The sequence below is a fragment of the Pseudorca crassidens genome, chromosome 11, assembly GCF_039906515.1.
Source record: "Pseudorca crassidens isolate mPseCra1 chromosome 11, mPseCra1.hap1, whole genome shotgun sequence".
NCBI classification, from domain to species: domain Eukaryota; kingdom Metazoa; phylum Chordata; class Mammalia; order Artiodactyla; family Delphinidae; genus Pseudorca; species Pseudorca crassidens.
This window is the reverse complement of record NC_090306.1, coordinates 47,331,187-47,351,334: the sequence shown is the minus strand read 5'-3', so window position 1 is coordinate 47,351,334 and position 20,148 is coordinate 47,331,187. Positions and strand designations below refer to the sequence as shown.

At 42.2% G+C, this 20,148-nt stretch overlaps 1 protein-coding gene across 1 annotated transcript in view; it reads left to right on the top strand.

Moving 5' to 3' along the window:
• Positions 1–606: 606 nt before the first annotated feature.
• The window catches only part of TESPA1 (thymocyte expressed, positive selection associated 1), a 40,383-nt gene continuing 20,841 nt past the window's right edge, over positions 607–20,148 (top strand). Inside the window, exons 1-7 of the mRNA XM_067698670.1 lie at positions 607–760; positions 9,918–10,125; positions 11,262–11,304; positions 17,854–17,903; positions 18,667–18,720; positions 19,466–19,502; positions 19,776–19,874. Coding sequence (XP_067554771.1) covers positions 9,963–10,125; positions 11,262–11,304; positions 17,854–17,903; positions 18,667–18,720; positions 19,466–19,502; positions 19,776–19,874 — 446 coding nt within the window. The 5' untranslated portion in view covers positions 607–760; positions 9,918–9,962. The remainder of the gene's footprint in view (positions 761–9,917; positions 10,126–11,261; positions 11,305–17,853; positions 17,904–18,666; positions 18,721–19,465; positions 19,503–19,775; positions 19,875–20,148) is intronic.

Here is a 20,148-nt window from a genome sequence, read left to right as displayed (position 1 = left end):
CCCAACACAGCCAAAAATAAATAAATAAAATTAAAAAAAGAAAAGAAAAGAAAAGAAACTTGCTTAAAAAAAAAAAAAAGAAGTCAACAGAGAAACAGTTGCTTACAATGGTGCAGTATTTGAAAACAAGCTTCTGGGGAATTTACCAGAGTGTGAAAGAGTTACGAAAACAGATCCACTCTGGCTTAGAGCCCTCTCAAGGGTGTGACGGGGCTGTAAGCATCTTCCTGAGATAAATGTGAGATAATTTTCGGAAGATAGCCTTACCATTTTTAGACACCTCTCCTCCTGGAGACAGAAGCTTTATGTGAGGCAGTGGGGTTATTTGAGGCAGTTATATGGTTAGAAGACTTTCCTATACACACATCCTTAAATGAGCTGTACCTTCCCCTTAACAGGAAAAGATCTCCCGTTGTCTTGCAAAGACCACAGCAGCTCTGTGATGGGACGGGCTCCCTAGTGGTGAGCTCTGGGGACCGCAGATATTTTCTTCTACAGTCAGTCTGCAGAGCTAAAGAGCAGAGGATGTGGCCAGGATAGGAGGAGGGGACTGTACATATGTGAGTGTACGTGTGTGTCTGTTTTCTCATTTCCGCTTCCCCTTTCAAGCTGGCAACAGCATTTTAATGAAGACAGAGAGAAAGATACAATATGCAATATGATACCTTCTCCCTTTCCTCACCTCCATCCCAGCCGAGAGGGGCTGTGCCCAGCTCTGAGAACTGCTTTGCCTCAAACTCAGCTCTTTACCAGCGAACAGGTGAGTACAACTTCCACCTCAATTTTAAGACTGTACTGATTTAGGATGGTGCTGGGAGATAGGAGGAAACAAGTCAGAGAAAAATCAGGCTGCGAAAAAAATGGAAATGTCAGGAGAAAAGCTCCCACATCCCTGACTTCAACCTTAAAAAATACATCACTGCGCCTCTTGGAACAAGGTCTCTTTATTTTTTTTTCCTTCCTATTATCAGAGAGGTACTCTTGCTAGGGTCACAGAACATGGGTTCCTTCGACGGCCTGAATTAATATTTAGGAATTTTTCATCTTTCTCATCTGAGAAGTTCCTCTCTGTGTCTTGCTGTCCTCACTTTTAGTGCGTTTCAGTCTGATTCTCACTTGGAAAAGTTCTCAAGGAGAAATGTTTGTTAGCTTCATCTGGGTCCCATTCTAGCATCCCTAACTCTGACTCTCGGGAATACCTAGCCAGAATGAATTTTGCTTTTCGTGGGTATGACCACTTTCTTCAAAAGCTGTAGAAGAAAGTTGTTGAGGAGATAACTATAGCAACATATACTAGGGTGAAAGGGGAGGGAGAATTTATACAACTGGACGACACCGGGCCAAATTTACTGGAAGGCTCAAGATCAATAACCACCTGTCAGGTTTCGTGTTCAAGCCGTACATCTCAGAGATGGATCGATGAATCTATTGACCACTTAATGACCTGTGTAATCCTGAGGAGGGATGGGGTCTGCTCCTCCAACACACCTGGTCTCAGTGGTAGCCAGGCTGAGCATGTCACCACCTGCATGAGTTTGGGGGAAGGTAGAGGAGTGGAAAGATCCTCTACGCTGGGGTTTTCCCGTGCCCTACTTGCTACTGAACCCACCAGTGGGTGGAGGAGCAGAGGTGTGTCCCCAGTGTAGAACAAGGACACGATGAAAGAGCCCCCCAGAATTGATAAGACCCCAAGTGTTTGGAAGAGATCCCCAGTGACTCTGTCTACCACAAATAGCCCCAAATAGAGAGGCAAGGGAACTTTCTAGACAGTACACAGCAGCGCCCAGGATAGGAGGTTGGAGGTTGCAGACTTTCTACCTGTGTGTCCAATCTTGAGTTATTAGGCTTGAGTGATTAGAGCTAAAGATCTGGTCTAATTTTCATGTAACTTGAAACATTATTAGGAATAAAGTAAGATAGGTTTATTATCTATCTCTACTGAGACTATCAGAGATAACAAGCTAAAGCTATCGCAAGAGAGATAGAAAGAGATCTTACAAATGATTTTTTCTTCATGTGCATCCCAAGGAAACTCTTTACAACCATACTAAAGACACTTTCTCATAACCCCTTTGCTCTACTGAAACTTAGATGGAGTCCTGTGATTAAGCATAATGTAGTAGCCATGGAGACCCAATACCATCATTTGGTTAATGATTCATATTCTGTTAGAAAATGGAGAGGAAGTTTGGTCCCAGCCCAGATCATGATTCACACAGTAAGAGGAAATGATCAGACATCTATCTCCACTTGATAACTGCCAACTGTTCTGTTTACAGCCTAAAGGACAAGACAAAGGTGGGTATTCCAGTACCCACAGTACTGTGTGCCCGGCCCACACACGGGCCTACTGCAAAAAGGCTTAAACACAGGTTTTGAGAAGAAGAAAAGAGGGTGTAGATATTGTGAAAGAAAAAGAGGGAAGAATAAACATGAGTATCGGAGGGACAGAGCTTCATTACCAAGGAAATGAGACTGAAGAATTAAAGATAGGAATTCACAGAACTAACTCAATGACTGAGAAGTCTGCTTATTCTCACTCCTGTTTCTAGACTGAACTACCTGTAAACCAGTCCAGGCAAACTGATGTCTCTTATTCTTGATGCCTTGATGATGAAAGAATCTAGTGTCTCCCAACATGGACAGCACGTGATCCCTTTTTTCCAAATGTACAACTTTAATATTTCCTGTAGGAGTTTACAAGGCCCCCATAAAACTCATCCACATCATGGAGGTAGAAGTAAGTAAGAAAGAGGAGAGAAAAAGAGGCTGTAGATGGTCTTTTTTCGGGATTTATTCAGCTAAACTTATTTGTGGGAGGGAGGAGATGAAAAGAGAGAGGAAACGAGTTACGAAAGTGAGTGGGCATTTTTCTTGGTATTATTTATCAAATAGCATCCCTCTTTTCTCCTCAAATCAATTGAACTGCTCCCTTAGACCACAAGAAGTCTCAGGATGCAAAAATGCTGCACTCAGGGTAATTTTTGTTCTGATGTTCTTCCAAATGGCAGTGACATGGGAGAGGGTTAGAGATTAGCAAGACATTGCCTATCTGTGAAGGAGTGTGAGAGCCTGTTGCAGGGGTTGGGGGTATGGAGAATGGGGGGCAGTCAACCTGGCTTGAGGTGGAGTTTGTCCTTGTTGAAAACCGAGAAATTGGCTGTCCTGGGATTTCCCACAACCCCTTGCAAGAGTGGTGATGTCTATCTTGTCTGTGACTGCAGAAAAGATGCATAAGTTGCGGAAGGTCTTACAGGCCCCATCATGGAAACTCCGTTTCCTTTTTCTCTCCTCCCACGCTTGTTTTCACTCTCAGTCCCAGTTCACAGGCACTGCTGGGGTATAGGCACAGTACAGCCAGAAGAGAAGAGAGGTCTGTTTGATACACATCCCGGGAGGAGGCCCAGCGTGCTCAAGAGAAACCTAAGGCTGGGTCTTGGAAACCAAGAGTGAGGAGGAAGGCTGTGTGATATAAAGGAAGAAAGCACACACCTGGGACTCAGAACTTGTGTGTGTCCTGTTGATAACAGTTAATATTCTATGTGACTTAAGATAAGCCTCTCTCTCTCTTTCTGTCTCTCTGTCTCTCTCTCTGTGTCGGTTTCCTTCACTGCAAAATGAGTGATCAGGATTAGATGATCTCTCTGATTGCTTTAGGCATTAAGTAAGAACAGAGGACCTAGTTACCGCTTAGTTTTTATCTCTTCTCGACAGCATCATCCTTCTTTCACCGTCTGGACTTGACGCACACTTCTGTACCCTGCTCTGCCCACTCCTTCTCCTTCCTTCTTTCCTTATTCCTGAAAATGTTCCAACTTTAGTGAATGGCTTAGACTGAGGGGAAATTAATAACAATAATAACTATATTTATTAAGCACCTCCTTTATACATCAGGGACTTAGTATGCATTATCTGAGTTTTGATTTTGAAACCCCAATAACCCAACAAGTTTGGTACACTATCTGTTTTACATATGAAGAAACTCGGGTTTAGAGGGGATAAGGATGTCACTGAGGACACATATGCAGTAAGTAGGCAGAATTGTGGTTTCAGACAAGCTTTACTCTGATTGCACAGCCCCACACTCCTTCTACAGTTTTCCTCCTCAAGAGTTGGCCATCCTTCCTAGACCCCTTCAGAGTATCCCCTTGGTGAGACATCTGTAACTAGAGCTCGTATTTTAGATTGGTAGGCCCATATGGTTGCTAAGATATTAAAATACGTTCATATCAAATTGGTAAATATTCATCACTCCAAGACCACTGAGTGCCCATCACTAACCCAGCTACCCGAGCTCTTCCCACAAGACTCCCTAGACCAAGCTAGCCACACACTTGAAGGGCCCAGTCACAGGACTGGGACTGGTATGACCTCTGAGTTGCCTGTGCTGCTCCATAACCATTGCTAAATGTTCTGAATGCCACAACAGTCTACAAGTAATGGGAAATTCCAGGCGGACGCTCTCCTCTGAGCTAGAACCTAGTTGGGCCCTCCCTGGCTGCTAAACCACTCTAAGCTTGAGGAAGGCAAAACTGCCTCATAACCATCTAGTTGGAGTCAAGAAGGAAAACTACACTAATAACCAAACAAAGCAACTCTTCCTTTACTAAGATTGTCACAAAGTCAAGCATAAATTACTTTTGGTTTATCTGCCTCTTCTATACTAGACTATAAAATGGAGAGTTCATCTAGCATGTGAAATAGAGAATCTACTAACATAGTTTCTTCTTCCTTTATCCTAAATTACATTTATCAGTGACACCTGCATGGTGATCTTAGGTTATTCTCTTACTCCATTATTAGTGGAAAGATGATACAACTAGAGTCAGACTAATGTGAGTTTAAATCTCAGCACCATAAGATCCTAAATATATGACCTTGGACTAGTCACATATCTCTCTGAGCTTCAGATAACAATAATTAGCTCCAAGGAGATTGTTGGGATTAAGTGAAGTAGTTTGTGGGACAGTTTTTTTGTTTTTTTGTTTTTTTAGATATACTTGACAAATGGGACAGTTTTATGGATAAATATAAGGAACTCTATACATCTCAGTTATTATGAGTACCTATTGCTTTGAATTGCCCATGTTTATATAAAGTGAATCTCTGACTACATTCCTTAGAAAAGAGACTGGAAGTAAGTGATGTTCTCAGTGTAGTAATAATCACATACCCATAAAGATTTTCTCTGCTAGTAAAGTTACTGCTTCTGCTGATGATTTTAGTTGGAAGATATTCCTTTCAAAGCTCTGAAACAACTCCCTAGTCTTTTTTTTTTTAAACTAAATTTATTTTGTTTACTTATTTTTGGCTGCGTTGGGTCTTTGGTGCTGCGTGCGGGCTTTCTCTAGTTGCAGTGAGCGGGGGCTACTCTTCTTTACAGTGCGCGGGCTTCTCATTGCGGTGGCTTCTCTTGTTACGGAGCACGGGCTCTAGGCGCTCGGGCTTCAGTAGTTGTGGCTCACAGGCTCAGTTGTGGCTCGCGGGCTCTAGAGCGCAGGCTCCATAGTTGTGGCGCATGGGTTTAGTTGCTCCGTGGCATGTGGGATCTTCCCGGACCAGGGATCAAACGTGTGTACCTTGCATTGGCAGGCGGATTCTTAACCACCACGCCACCAGGGAAGTCCCCAGCTCCCTAGTCTTAAACCATTAATGGTGATTCCTCCTGTCTAACTTCAATCATGGCTGCTGCAATTTCTGCTTTGAACTATAACATCCTCAGAAAAAGAGAATTCTCTCCTACTGTACTTGGTTGTAGTCAGATTCCAGAGCACTCAACAGATTGTGGAGAAATATTTTGGGAGTAAATCCCTAGAAAAATGTAGGAAAGAAGAAAAGACAGAGGACTGAAAATGATAGCAGAGGGGGAAAGGAGGCTTTGGGGTGGTTCAGGCAAGTAGAAACAGAACCAGCGTGGCATTCGTGTTGTTGTTTTTTTGGGGGTGGGGAGGTACTTAGTGGGAATGTCAGAGAAAATATATCAGCAGGCATCAGACTTTCATCCCCACAGAAGATAGACTAAATGTAATATTATAATCTAAACCAGCATCAAGAAAAATGGTACTCAGATTCCAGAAGGAACTTTTGACCAGGGAATAAAAACCTACAATGAAAAATTCTGGAAAATATTTTTTTTTAGGACAAGAGAAGTTGGTAGTTTCAGCTTATAAGTTCAGTCAGATTTGTGTGGCCCTATGTTCTATCAATAAAGGGGTGGCGTGACTATGCCCCAGGCCTTTTTCCTCTTCATTAGAAGGTATCCAAAATACATACATTAGGATTTGAGACCATGTGGAAAGTCGGGAACCCCTGGCCTATGATACACACTAGAGGGGGTTAATATTTCAGCAGCAGAGTGACTCTTGGTCCTCTGCAGGTACAGTATCTACTGAGCCCCTTCTGTTGCAATGTACCATGCACTGCCCTGAGGTAGGATTTAGGGGACAGGTTACAAGCAATGGTGGATAACGGCCAGAAAGGTAAGCCACTTACGACTTGTTGAATGTGGTCTAGGCGCACGTGCTGGGTGCTAGTGGTGGGCAAGAGAACGGAGATGGCTTGAGGAGCCCTTCAAAATGTAGAATGTGTTTGGGTAGAGAGGAAGGTGGCTGAAACTGGGTAAGCTAAAGCAAAGGAGCAGAAAAGTTCAAGAAGTGCTGGGGGTCCTTGAGCTCTCCTGACTGAATCACACTCCTTGGGCTCCTTCTCAGCCTCCCTCATCCAGGCTCACACCTTCCTGGGTCACTGAAGGTTTTAAGTCCAAGAACCTCATAAGTCAGTGTTAATTTGAAAGGGAATTTGTTAAGTGGCAAGTAACTCCAGAGGCCACTGGGCCGTTTCCTAATTCTTACAGGAAAAACTACACAAATGCATTTTTTGTACAGGTATTATTCCTACAAATATTTCAGACTCAATTGGAATAAATTCATAAACAATGATATTAGAGGCGAACTTTTACAACATTGAGTCCCACCAATTCATTTTCTAGAGGTTGAAGTCAATGCCCAGATAGAAAACCTAATTGACTTGCCAGAAGTCAGTTAATTGGACAGAAAGTCTAGAAGAACGCCCAAGACTCCTGACTCCCATCAGTGCTCTTTTCACGGCACCAAACTCCATTGTACCTCCAGGTGTGTGTTTTTTGTATGACTCGTTTGGAGGAAATCTCTCCATGCCCTCTGTCTGTCACAAGGACCCTCCATGCTCTCAAAGGTGCCATCTTGACAGCTGTGTGCATCCGTCCTTCAGTTCTTTCTAACACTCTCACTGCCGACGTGCGTGTCTGATAATCACGTGCCGCTTCCTCCAGATTTCCACAGAGAACACCCGGTTTCTCATCTCCAAGCAGCACAGCTGTTACCGCTAACCAGACAATTCTATTTCTCCCAGCCTCCAAATCCTGCTGTACTTACAGTGTTCCCCCATAATGCCCTGTGAACAGGTCTCTATAACCCCCGTGTGGCAGAGATTGGGGAAAATCAGTTAGATTCTGTTTTAGGCCTCAGGGACATAGCAGTGAACAACCCAGACAAAAATCTCTGTCCTTGTGGAGCTTCTATTTTAATCAGAAGAATAAACAATAAATTGCATTAACAAATAAAACATAAAGTATGTTAGTGATAAGAACAATGAAGAAGAAAGTCAAGCAGGGAAGGAGCTCAGTGGAAGCGCCTGTCATCTGGAGGCTGTGGAAGCCAGGCCTGGCTTCACGGAGAAACTGGTTAAGAGTTGGGCTTTCAGGTTAAGGGTGCCAAAGGCTAGGAGGGAAGAAGAGGGAGGGGAAAAACACGGGGAAAGCCTAGGGTTGAACGGGGGATAAGCATTTTCAGGGGGCAGAGGGGAAATGAGCCTGTGTGAGTCTGGCGTATTTTCAAAGATGTAGGAGGAGTGTGGGACAGATTCACATCACAGAGGATGCTGAAACCAAAGTAGAGGCCTCCATCACTCATCTCAATTAGTGAGATTCTGACACTGTGCTAGGCTGTAACATCCTCATTGAGAAACTGAGCCCAGAGAAAGGGATTGAATTCGCCAGGGCTATACCATTAGTAAGTGGCAGAATAAAGTGTGGGAGTTGAAGGTTCCTTCCTTCTTTCCTTCTTTTTCTCCTTCCTCCCCTCCTTCCTTTCCTCCTTCCTTCCCTTCTTCCTGCCTTCTTCTCTCCCTCCCTCCCTCCCTTCCTTTCTGAATTCCTTTTAAATTCCCCTGATCACCAAATTAGTTCTTCTTGTGACCTGAAGATTTCTTGTGATTTAGGTGAGATTCATTTGCTCTGGAAATTAAAGACAATAGGCAAGTTAGCCTTTGATATTTTCTTCTCCGGACTGACTGACACCAACATATTAAATATTTTGGTTGGAGGTGCAGTACTAGGTAAATGCACACTAACAAGGCTTTTTAGACTCTTTCCCTAAATTCTTCATAGTGGCAGTTTCGTCCTCATGTTATCACCTCATAACAGCTCTGGCCAAAGGACAACAAATTCTCTCTGCTACCCCTCTTTGTGGCTTCACTATACACCACAGACTCCATTCAGTTGTTTAATTTCCCCTTAAAGGCACAGGCAGTGGAGAAAGGGCCGGGTGTCCAGGGTTAATAAAGTTTCATAGTGCCAACTGCTGTCTCTCCTTGGGAGAGACATGCCTTAGGCTGGACCTGCAGTAAAAGAATTTAGATCAGACAGCAGTAATTATGTACTATTTTTCTCTGGATATGTTTTGTCTGTCACAAGCAGAAACGTCCAAAAGAATTTTATTGCCCTAGGAATGCATTTTATGTTCAGGACTTTCTTTTCAAAAATAGGTATTTTAGTGCCTACATTGTTGAATGCTTCACTGATGATTTTGTTTTTAAGTGTTGGAGAAGCAGAAGTCTCTGGAAACTGGCACTCTTCTTATTTATTTCCCCCTTTTATTTTTCCTTACTCCAGCAGTTAAAGGTGTAGCCATGAGGATGAACCGTTTATGGCAGCTCCAGTGACAAGGGCTGGTCCCACCTCCACCTGTTCACTGTGGGGACTGTGAGGGCAGCTGGTGGGGAAGAGGCAGGAGGACAGAGTATAAGCCAATGACTGTACATTAGCCTCAAGCCTTTTTAAGCTCTATTTGGACAATCGAATGATTCATCCTCTCTGTCTTCCTCTTTGAATCAGTGGCTCGTGCCATCAGAATATATCTCTTGGAAGAATACAGAGGTGTTGATTAGGCAGTGTTAAATGAAGTATTAGCACACTGATGAACTGGACAATTAACTCAGAGCCATGGAGAAACCCAAGCTGACGAATTAGAAAGTGATGATCCTGAAAGTGGTAACTGCTAATTGCTTCAGGCAATGTCTCCTTGTTGTTTTTATTATGGGGTTCTCCCCACCCTCATCCCTACTGCCCCCAGAGAAATCCTATGCTAGATAGGAAACAAAACAAGCCCAGAATGACTGTAGTTAGACTGACATCCTGGTTGTGAGACCTTAGAAAATCCGTCTAACCTTTGAGATCTGAGACTTCATGTATCTTCATGAGGATCAAATAAAGTGAAATTTACACATTGCAAATTTAAAGATATTTTAATTACAATGGAAGATTCTGGGAGACAAAATTCTTAAGAAGTAAAGAAAATGTTTTCTAATACAGCATTTCACCTATCATGAGAAGTAGCAACTCTCAAGTCAGAAGCGCTTTCTCAGTGTCCCTTAAATCATATGATATTTCCAGTTTCCAAACTTGGAAGACCTGGTGTTTAGATTGCTCAGCGCATTCCTTTCTTTGGAAGATGGAGGAGGAACCAGACATCTCCTCCCTCCTCCGGAACGGGCAGAGGGTTACGCTCCTTTCTGCAGAGCTGGGAAGATGTGGGGGCAGCCCTGGGAGTGGTGATTACTGACCAGAGGATGAGGCAGCAGCACTGTGTTCCAACTCACAGGACAGCATCCCTGTGGCGGGAGGCCCTGAAGTCTGAACCAGCGCCATGGAGGGCTCTGTGCTGAGCCCCACATCCTGGGAGAGGCGACGGGCCTGGCTCCGACAGAGCCGGCACTGGCAGACCCAGGTCCTGGAAGAGGAGGCTGCCGCAGCCCTGCAGGGTGTCCCAGATCCCGAGCCTTCTGGCCTGGATGATGTTTTCCAGGAAGGTAAGAGGCCATTAGACATCAAACAGACTTGCACGTTCTCTTGTGATATGGAAAACGTGCCAGATGCCCAGGTCTGCAGTGCGGGCAGCGGGTCCTGGGTTTAGACTAGCCCCCCACCCCCACCACCACGAGGCTTATTTTGACTGGGTTAAATGAGTTTAAGGGAAGATGAGTAAAGTAATATGAGGCATGAATTATGTGAGAAAGAAACAGCGTAAGATTAGGAAAAAGGAAGAGGCACACTTTTGCCTCGTCCTGAGCAGCTATCTGTGAGGATCCGAGGCCAGGGTTCTCTATGAATGTTTGGAGTGTTTCTGTGTCTGTGTAACAAGGTTACACACAATCTGGGTGCCTGGACTCTGGCTGCAACTCAGCTGTGTGACGTGACCTTTGGCAAGTCACTCACCGCTCTAGGACATGCTTGTCTAATTGAAGTATTAGTACCTGAAATAGTAATAGTACCTTTTCCACATGCCTCTCAGAGCTTCTTTTAGGTTCCAATGACGCTGCAGACATAAGAGTAAAAAGTAAAAAATAAATTTAAAAATAAATCTTATCTAAGTGAACCTACCCTCGCTTATTTGGTAGGAAACAAAAAGCACAAGCGCAAAATTGTGCTTTTTATTTTCTTTTTTTCTTTTCCTTTTTTTTTGAAGAGAAGGATCTATTCCTGTTCCCAAACCTTGGGGTATTTTCCAAGTTTCTGGGAGAAAGGGGGCACAGAGGCAGAGAGAGAAGAAATATCCGTTATTTATTTATTTATTTTTTCGGTACGCGGGCCTCTCACTGTTGTGGCCTCTCCCGTTGTGGAGCACAGGCTCCGGACGCGCAGGCTCAGCGGCCATGGCTCACGGGCCCAGCCGCTCTGCGGCATGTGGGATCTTCCCGGACCGGGGCACGAACCCGTGTCCCCTGCATCGGCAGGCGGACTCTCAACCACTGCGCCACCAGGGAAGCCCTATCCACTATTTTTATACACGGGTATATTCCTCTTTTATCTTAAAGAAAAGTTTTATGGGAACAAAAAGGAGTCATGAGGTGGCTTATATAATGATGTTTGTGGAATGGGGTGAATTTCAGGGAGGAAATCTGATTTCCTTCAGTTTCCACGGTGATCTGATGTCTGGCTTTTCTAGGGAATCCAATCAACAAGATTGAAGACTGGCTGCAGGATTGTGGGTAAGTGCTGGCGAGGCAGCTGGACTGAGCGTGGTTGATGGTTGGGTGTGTTAACAGGCTCTGACTCTTGAGAACTCAGAGCGCAGGGACATGAATTTTAATTGGGCGTAATGATTAGAAGTGAGGTTGAAATAAGGGAGAGGGGATTGTAAAGATTTGGGGTGGGTGTGGGGATTGGGGCTATGAATCGAGTGCACCTCTGGGCTGAGACTAAGTTAGGGTGAGGATCTGGAAGTACAGGCTGGACCTGGTCTAAAACTAAGAAGGATGGAAATGGGTAGCCACAGGGGAGAGCTGGGCTAAATTCCAGATTCCTGCCCCATTGCTTTTCCCTTCAGACTGGAGTTTTACACTGTGTAACAAAAGAGGACTTAGAAACCTAATTGTTCTTATGGTCAGAGTATTTCTTCATTATGAATCATTATGTTGTTTATTTCTACTGAAGAACACAGGAAGAGGGGCTAAGGGTTTACCCCAGTCATTCAAAGCAGTGACGAATTGGAGCAGGTACTTCAAGGCAAAATGTAGTACCTCTTTCCTGAGAAACACTTTAAGATTTGAAACCCTACACCCCCTCTGCCTGTACCATTTTAGGTTCAGTCTACCCAGACCTGGAGGGAAAGCTTCTGTGACCTATTTAAGTGTGATCATTTGTGTGATAATGAATTCTCAGAACTTATAACTCCCTCCTACTCTTTATTTCCTCTTCAGAAATGTTTCAAGCTGTATATAGCCTTTCATCTAAACTTGTTGATTAACATATGAATAAACCCATCCTGGCTTATTTGGTAGGAAATAAATAACACTGTATAATCCAAGGTTGTTTATTTTAACTCTGCCCTGGGAGGTAAGGCAAGGAAGAATTTATCTTGTGTTTTTGTTGTGTACAAAACATGTTGTCTTTATTGTCATAATCTGGTTCAGAATTTCAAAGTTTATTAAGGGTAATCAAAATATAGGGAAGTAAATGGATGGTGGTAATGTTTGCAGGTTTGGGTGTGTGAGAACTGTCCTAGGATTTAAAATGCTTCTCCAGATACGTACAGGAGAACCAGTGGGCTCAGTTACTGTCTTTATCCCATTAACTATTCTACAGTCTTATAATTCAAGTCAATAATTAATTACTGACCGTGCGTTTGCTAACTGTCTGATTGTCTAAATGGCCTAGAGGGGTGCCAAGTAGTTTAAAATATGCTCCTTGACCACAAACATACTACATTCTAGTTGAAAAGAATAAATTCCCAGAAATACAAGATTGTAAATTCCAGAAATCACCTTTCCCTACCTATATTCTACCAGGATAAACCCTGAACCAAAATTTATGATGAAAAAGTAGTCTGGTGAGTGAAAAGCCTCCAAGATTTGAGCCTAATTCTTGTGCTAAGCATCTGTATAACCAGCTGTAAGCAAACAACTGAAATTCTATCTCAGACTCCTCTTCTGTAAAGTGGAGAGCTAGAATAATAAAGTTCCAAAAGATTCTTGCGAGATTTAAATGATCTATGTGTACAAGTGCTTTATAGTCTGTAGTAGTATGTGAGTGGTGAGTGTCAGGGAGGAAAGAATTTTCCTCTACCCATCTTTCTGGGTCCTTCTTTAATTCTTTAATCTGAGAATTAAATTGACATGAGACAGATTAACAGGAGAAAATCAAACAAAAGTTTAAACATGTATCCATGGGAGACACCCCGGAGAACTGAGTAACTCACCCAAATGGTGAAACCCTCCCCTTAAATACCATCCTCAGCTAAAGACAAAAGATGATATTGGGGATAGTGGTTTGGCACTTCAAAGGGGAGGAAGGCAATTCACACGGAGATGAAAAAGCAAATGTTTGGTAAACAGACATTTACTGGACTATGTAAAGACAATGGGATACTAAGCAGACTCTGATTTCCAACACACCTAGTTCATATTCTCTAGTGAGATCTCTATTCCTGTTACAGTCCCTCTATCCAAATTCTTTAGGCAGCTAAGGCAGAAGGTCAAAGTTTCTTCCTGAGTCTTTTGAGCCTTGGTTGTCTTCAGCTTGAAATAATCCACATGCCAAAGGGACATTTCAGGGTGGCAAATTTTGCTCCCCTACATGAAGTTTATAAAGATGAGTTTTATGCTACTTTAAAATTTCACAAAATAAGTCCATCTATCTATTTACCTGGCATCTATCTGTATCCTTTTATTTATCGGAAAAGTGTGTCCAGATAGGATGCATATCAACTTTAGGACAGTGATTACCTCTAGGAAGGAAGAAAGTTAGGAAGGAATGGGAGTAAAACTTCTCCTGAAAATATCTAACTATCTGAGGGCCAGTTCTGTCAGTTTTCCCAGAGCGCAAACGTGCCTTCTCCTGATCTTTGCCCTGAAATTCCTTCAAGGTGTATTGTAGGTCAGCGATTGCAGTGGCTAATGACTTGATTCTTGTAGAACTGGATGGTGGGCAACATTCTTCATTTTACAGTCCCTTCCCTTTCAGTCTTAATTTCGACCAAGCTTTGAGAGGCATTTCATGACCAGTTTGTCCCATGGCACTAGGAATGCTTATTCCCAGGTCAGGTGAGGACTTCTTTGATAGGCCACTCAATGTACTATTACTGGACCAGGCCTTGTTAACAGTAGCCGAAAGCCTCTGGACCACCTGTCATACTGGTCTGTTATGGTCCAGGAAATTGTTTCCTCTTGCTGTTTCTTCCTATATCTAGACTTACACTATCACTGATCTTATAGAACTACATATTTGATCAATCTTTTCAAGTCACCTAATCATCATTAATTTGATCTGAAGCTCAGTCACACATACGGTAATGCACGAAAAAATAATCTTTTAAAATAAGATTACAAGTAACGTAGCTAGTAACATTAATAGGTCATAAGTAAGTATTGAAGCTAAGAAATTCTATTAGGTGCTGCCCTGTATCTCCCCAGGTCATCTGACCAGTCTGTTCTGCACCAGTCCCTATCTTTAAGGGAAATGACATATTGGAATTGTACATAAAGTTCACCAAAGATGTCTGCACGTACAAGGCGAGAGGTGGGTCATCACGACCCCATACGTAGGATTGAGAAAGAAATATCATCTAGGGCGTTACATGGCTGGTGCCAGAAGAAGAAAAATTGATCTCTACGGTCGAGCAGATATTTCTGCCATTGCAGAGGTCTGGTTAATGCATAATGCAGGTGCACAGTGCACACCAGAGGGGAGGAAGAAGGCCAAAATGGGCAGAAAAAAAATTTTTGTCTTGCCTTAAAATGAATTTTTATTTCATCAGTCTCTGCAGGCAAAATCTATGGAAATTTCTGGAAGAAGCTAAAAATAGCTACATGCTTCTTCTCACAGTCCAATCCTCCTCCCTACTCTTTGTTTATGAATGGGGTATACAGGAAGAGCAGTAGCTTGGCTCTTCTATGTCAGACTTGAAATGATGCTAAGGGACCTTTCAGCACAAATGCGGAGAGGAGCAGCTATGGATCTAGTCTCTAGTCATTGATTTTATGTCCTAAGCGATAACTCATGAAAGGCCTGGGACTTGGATGAGGGACATGAAATTTCAAACCACCATGCTCAGAGGAGCTGAGCATGGATCAACAGATCCAGGCCTATGTCCATACTTCTGTGGTGTATTCCACATACACACAGAAAAGCATACCATCACAAGGGTCAGCCTGAGCTGGTCCTCATCTAGAGCCTATGGACATGCCTGGTAGGGCACAGCTAGAAAACAGAAATGAAAGATGCACACCCAACAAATATTGTGTTACTAAATTTTGCTTTGGGCAAGTAAGGAATTTTATCAGTGGTATTTTTTAATGTAAATTTTATTGAAGTATAGCATACATATCAGTAGCATTTTTCTTTTTAATATAAATTGTCGTGCAACTCAATGGATGTAAATTTCAGCTATGCTAGATGAATAAATTCTAGCGACCTGCTGTATAACATAGTGCCTATAGCTAACAATATGGTATTGTGCACTTCAAAATTTGTTAAGAGGGTAAATCTCATATTCAGTGTTCTTACTTCCAAAAAAAAAAAAAAATCAAAGGGAAATAAGGATACTCTGGGAGTTGTTGGATGTGTCTGTTAGTTCGATGGGTGATGGATGGTATCACCAGTGTTTACCTATGTCCAAGCTCATCAAATTGCACACATTAAATATGTGCAGCTCCTTGTGTATCAATTATACCTAAATAAAGCTGTATGTAAATATAAATATACATATGTATACATATAAATATAAAATAATAGCAATATAAATTGTGTTGAAGTATAAAGTATTTACTGAAAAATAAACGAGTCTTAAATACACGGTTCAATGAATTTTCTCAAAGGGAATATAGTGGTGAAATCTGAAATAGAACATCACTAGCACTCCAGAAGCTCCTTCTGTCCCCTTCTGTTCACTGCCCTGCTTCCAAGGGTAACCAGTACCCTGACTTGTAGCATCAAAGATAAATTTTGTACTTTTTAAACTTTATATAAATCGAACCATACAATATGCACTGTTTCATGTGTCTTTTTTTTTGTTCAGCATTATGTTTGTGATGTTCATCCATGTGTTTGCATCCAGCAATAGCTCATTCTTTTCCATTGTTGTGTAGCATTGTCTATTGATCGTGCAATTTATCCGTTTTACAATAACTAGAGATTTGGAGGTCTGCCAATTCTGAGTTATTATAAACATTGTTTCTTTTGGTGAACGTATACAGGCATTTCCATTGATTGCATACCTAGACGTGTAACAGTAGTGTGTTTTATTGTAGTTATAGTAATTGTAGGCTTTAGTAGTTGCATTACTGTGTAGCTCCAGCACAAGCATTAAATGCAACAGTAGATCTCAGCATTCTAGTAGTTGACTATATTGTTATCATAATGTTTTTTAATAGTAATAGGAAATATTAATTTATACTAATATTTGTAATGTTATATATACACTGACACGTTTGTAGTATTATAATATATATCTTTATGTAATTGTATATTAGGAAGAGAAGTATGTATTTGTAGTTCTAGTTGTGTTTCTTAGAGTTACCCATTCTTAATTACCTTGAGTATCATTCCACATTTTATAGCATATATTGATGTACAGTTTTTCTCATGAGGACATGTAAAAATCCAGATTTTAGACAATATGGTTGATTTTTTCACTATTGAAAGGAAAGTACCAGCAAAAGATGTCTATATATGTAGGGATTTATTTTGTCAAATTAGACACAGCTCGTTCTACAGACGTTGAGTCTGTAAGCCCATTTTCATTAATAAACATTTCGTGAACTGATACTCCAATAGCCTGAGAGGTGCCCAGATCTCTGGAGACTGATAAAGGAGAAGGCTCGTTTAAGACCAGCTCCAATGGATGCTCTCCAGTCAGTTTCCCTGTTAACTCACTTGAACAACTCTTCTCTCTTCCAGCCTCCATTTGAGATTACATTCAAAGCATCACGTGCAACTTCCATTTTTAAAACTTTCAGGAAAGCTAACTATAAAACTCACAACACGTCGGTGTTTGACGTGAACTTAGATAATGATAATATCTAGGCATCTAAATCCCCTTACTTAATATTTGGGAACATAGCAGCAGCCAGGAGGCAGGACTGGAGTCCAGGTGCTCCAGTCCCTGTTCAAAGCTTTTTCACAGACAACTTCAATCACCCGTTTGAGACAGTGAATTTCTTCCTCATTTAAGTTGTTTCTCACTACCATGTATGCTGAATTCCAATTGTTCTTCCTGTGGAGACAGTAAATGTTTGATAAGCCCATATCTCAAAATGTAGAAATGTAATCTCTAACCAAGATGCGGTTCCTGCTGCTTCCTGAAAGACGTGATATTCAGCGACAATGGGGCTCAAAGAAAAGGAAGGAGGTGTAGGTAGATAAGATGACCTCCTAAGAGTTTTTTCTTAGTTTCAATATTTGTATTTCTGATGGAAAGTTTATGGCACCCAGACCCCTGCTTCTGTAAATATATTTCTCCAGTTTTGCTTCCGTATCTTTCCTATTTCCTAGCTACTGAAGAATCATTGCTAAACTGACTTGGGACCACTGTTTACAGCACAATGGCAGCACAATCTAAAATACAGCACCTTGGCAGTTTATGAAGTTTTATGTATATATATATATATATATATGTGTGTGTGTGTGTATCATACTGATAATTTCCTTGGGATGTAAAATTATTTTATGTAAGAAATTGTGTTGTGTGTCTCTGTGTTGGCAAGATCTCTAACAACTCTCAAATCCATTATCTAACAAATCTCAAATCCATTATTCCTGCTTTAACTAATTCTATTTATTATTAATTAGGATGAAAATGAATAAATGTGATGAACAAAAAAATAAATAAATAAAATAAAATAAAATAAAATACAGCACCTTCTGACTACCTCTATGGATTTGTCAGTCAAATCATCACTCTCCATTTTCTTCAACATAAAAGCAATTTAAATACTACTGACTCTCATTGGAAAATTACGTGAACTTGTGGGAAATATTTGAAGAAAAGCCCTTTCGAAAATGTAGTGATTTAAACCTATGAGATTCTTTTTGGTTTTTAGATACTTTGAAGAAGGGTTTTTTGAGGAAGCAGGACAGCCGATCCACAACGGTAAGCAGAGGCTCTGTTCTTTCTCCTCTTGTTCCTCTACCTTAGACAGTGACACGGCTGTGTGTGTGTGTGTGTGTGCATGTGTGTATGCGTGTGTAAGATGCTATCTTTTCACTGCCTACAGAACACCTATTAGTGGTCATAAGACAGTCCAGGAGGCCCAGAGGATAGAGTAAGTGTTGGGTCAGAGCCCACAGGCTGACTAGTCCTCAAAGGTTAGCTTCTGTTAGTGGCTGCTCAGCTAACAACCACTGCTATGGAAAACGAGCTTTATAAAATATGTGTGGATGTAGAGAACAAATGTATGGACACCAAGGGGGAAAAGTGACGGGGGTGTGGTGGTGGGATGAATTGGGAGATTGGGATTGACATATATACACTAATATGTATTAAATGGATAACGAATAAGAACTTGCTGTATAAAAAAATAAATAAAATAAAATTCAAAATAAAATGTGTGTCTATATATGTGTGTGTATGTGTGAGTGCATACCCCCATGTGCCCGTTCTTTGGCAGAGGACTGTGTACGTGACTATGTGATATAGGGGACAGGTTAGTTATAGGTGAGTTTTTACGTGATTTTTTAAATCAAAACATGAATGTGACTTCTGAGTTAGTATCTGTGTGGCTGGGGTAGTTTTTCAAACATGTGGATGTATGATGTAATTGTGTGGTTGTAGATGTGTATACTAATGTGTGATTGTGTGTGTGCGTGTGAGTCCAAGCCTGATTTTCTGCAGCCTTTGCCTTATTATCTGACAGGGTGCCCCAGCCATGGAACCAGCTTTGAAGATGACTTGACCCTCGGAGCAGAAGGTAAGTGGCACAGCTCTCTGAGGTTGGAATTGCGGAAGAGACCATCTACTGGATGAATTAAGGATAGAATGGAAGGGGAGAACTGCAGAAAGAAGCAGCCCATCCCTGGAGTCTTATCTGCAGGGAAAGAGCCATCTCATATGATCTAATGGAAAACTCAGAAAGTGTCACATGCCCAGAAATACTTCCTCACCAGCCTATCAAGACATCTACTGGTCCATCATTGGAGCTTTCCTTTGGCCCCTGAATATATAAAGTCACCATAAAAGTGGCTGCCCAGACATCTTTGAGATGGTTTTCTGTATAGGAAGCCCCAGGCAGTCTGAGTACTGGGTGTAAGAGAGAGACTCCATTGGAGGAAAATAAGGGCTGGGATAAAGGATGGAGGTACCGCAACCTACCAGTGTCCTCTGGGACCCGTAGAGACTCACGTGGTGAGGCAGGAACACTAGCCTGGGTGCCTGAATGACTCTGTCCTCCTCAGGACAGAGAAACTCTTGTCTGGACACCAGGCATGGTTCAGAAGTTCAGAGGCTCGGGGCCAGTTTTTCTCTGCTATATTTGTCCAGGTCTGTGTTTGATAATCTTCAGATACTTATATAAAGAACAGAGTTCATGGGATTCAGGGGCCTATAGTAGTGGCAGAGGGGAACAGAGGGGGCTGAGTTTTAAACTTGGAGGGACAGCCTAGGTGATTTGCATTTTCCCTTCTAACTTTTTCTTTGCCTTTCTGTTCCTTGTCCAGCCACACTGTTGGCCGCCAACAGCAAACTCTTCTCCAGGTAAGTGTTCGGTTGAGCCAGGCTGAACGATGTCTCCTTCAGGACCTACTGAACTGGGGTGGGTGTCAGAGTCCAAGAAATTAAAAACAAAGAGCTGCAGATTCACAATAGAGGGTGAGACTTCCAACTCAGAATGAGACCATAGATTGAGTTTTTACAGTAGATGGTTCAAAGGTGCCCAGCATGGAGTGACAGTGCCCAGCAGGGCATGTCTAGGAACCAGGGTGCAGACTGCTCACAAGATTAGTATGACTTCAGCGTTGATCCCTGCAGGAGCTTCCTGGAGACAGCCCGGCCTGGGCAGCTACTGGATCTTGGCTGCAGTTTGGCTTCCAGTAGCATGACTGGTGGGACCAACAAGACTAGTTCAAGGTAGGTGCCAAGTTTGGCAGGGGTGTAAGGGCGGGGAAGATGAGAGGTAGAAGAGAATGGAACTAAGAACCGTTGCCAGTTTTTTTTCTGGGATATACTGCTAGAGCTTTTATGTAGTCACATACTTGACAAGCATAACAATATCTGCTTCAAGAATAGCAGGGATGCAGAGGAATCTGCTGCTCAGAGCTGGATGCTGTGTGTAAAATACAGGTGTCTCCTCCCCTGAACCTTGTACCCCAAGAGGTGTAGTATCGGTACCATCACAGTTCCT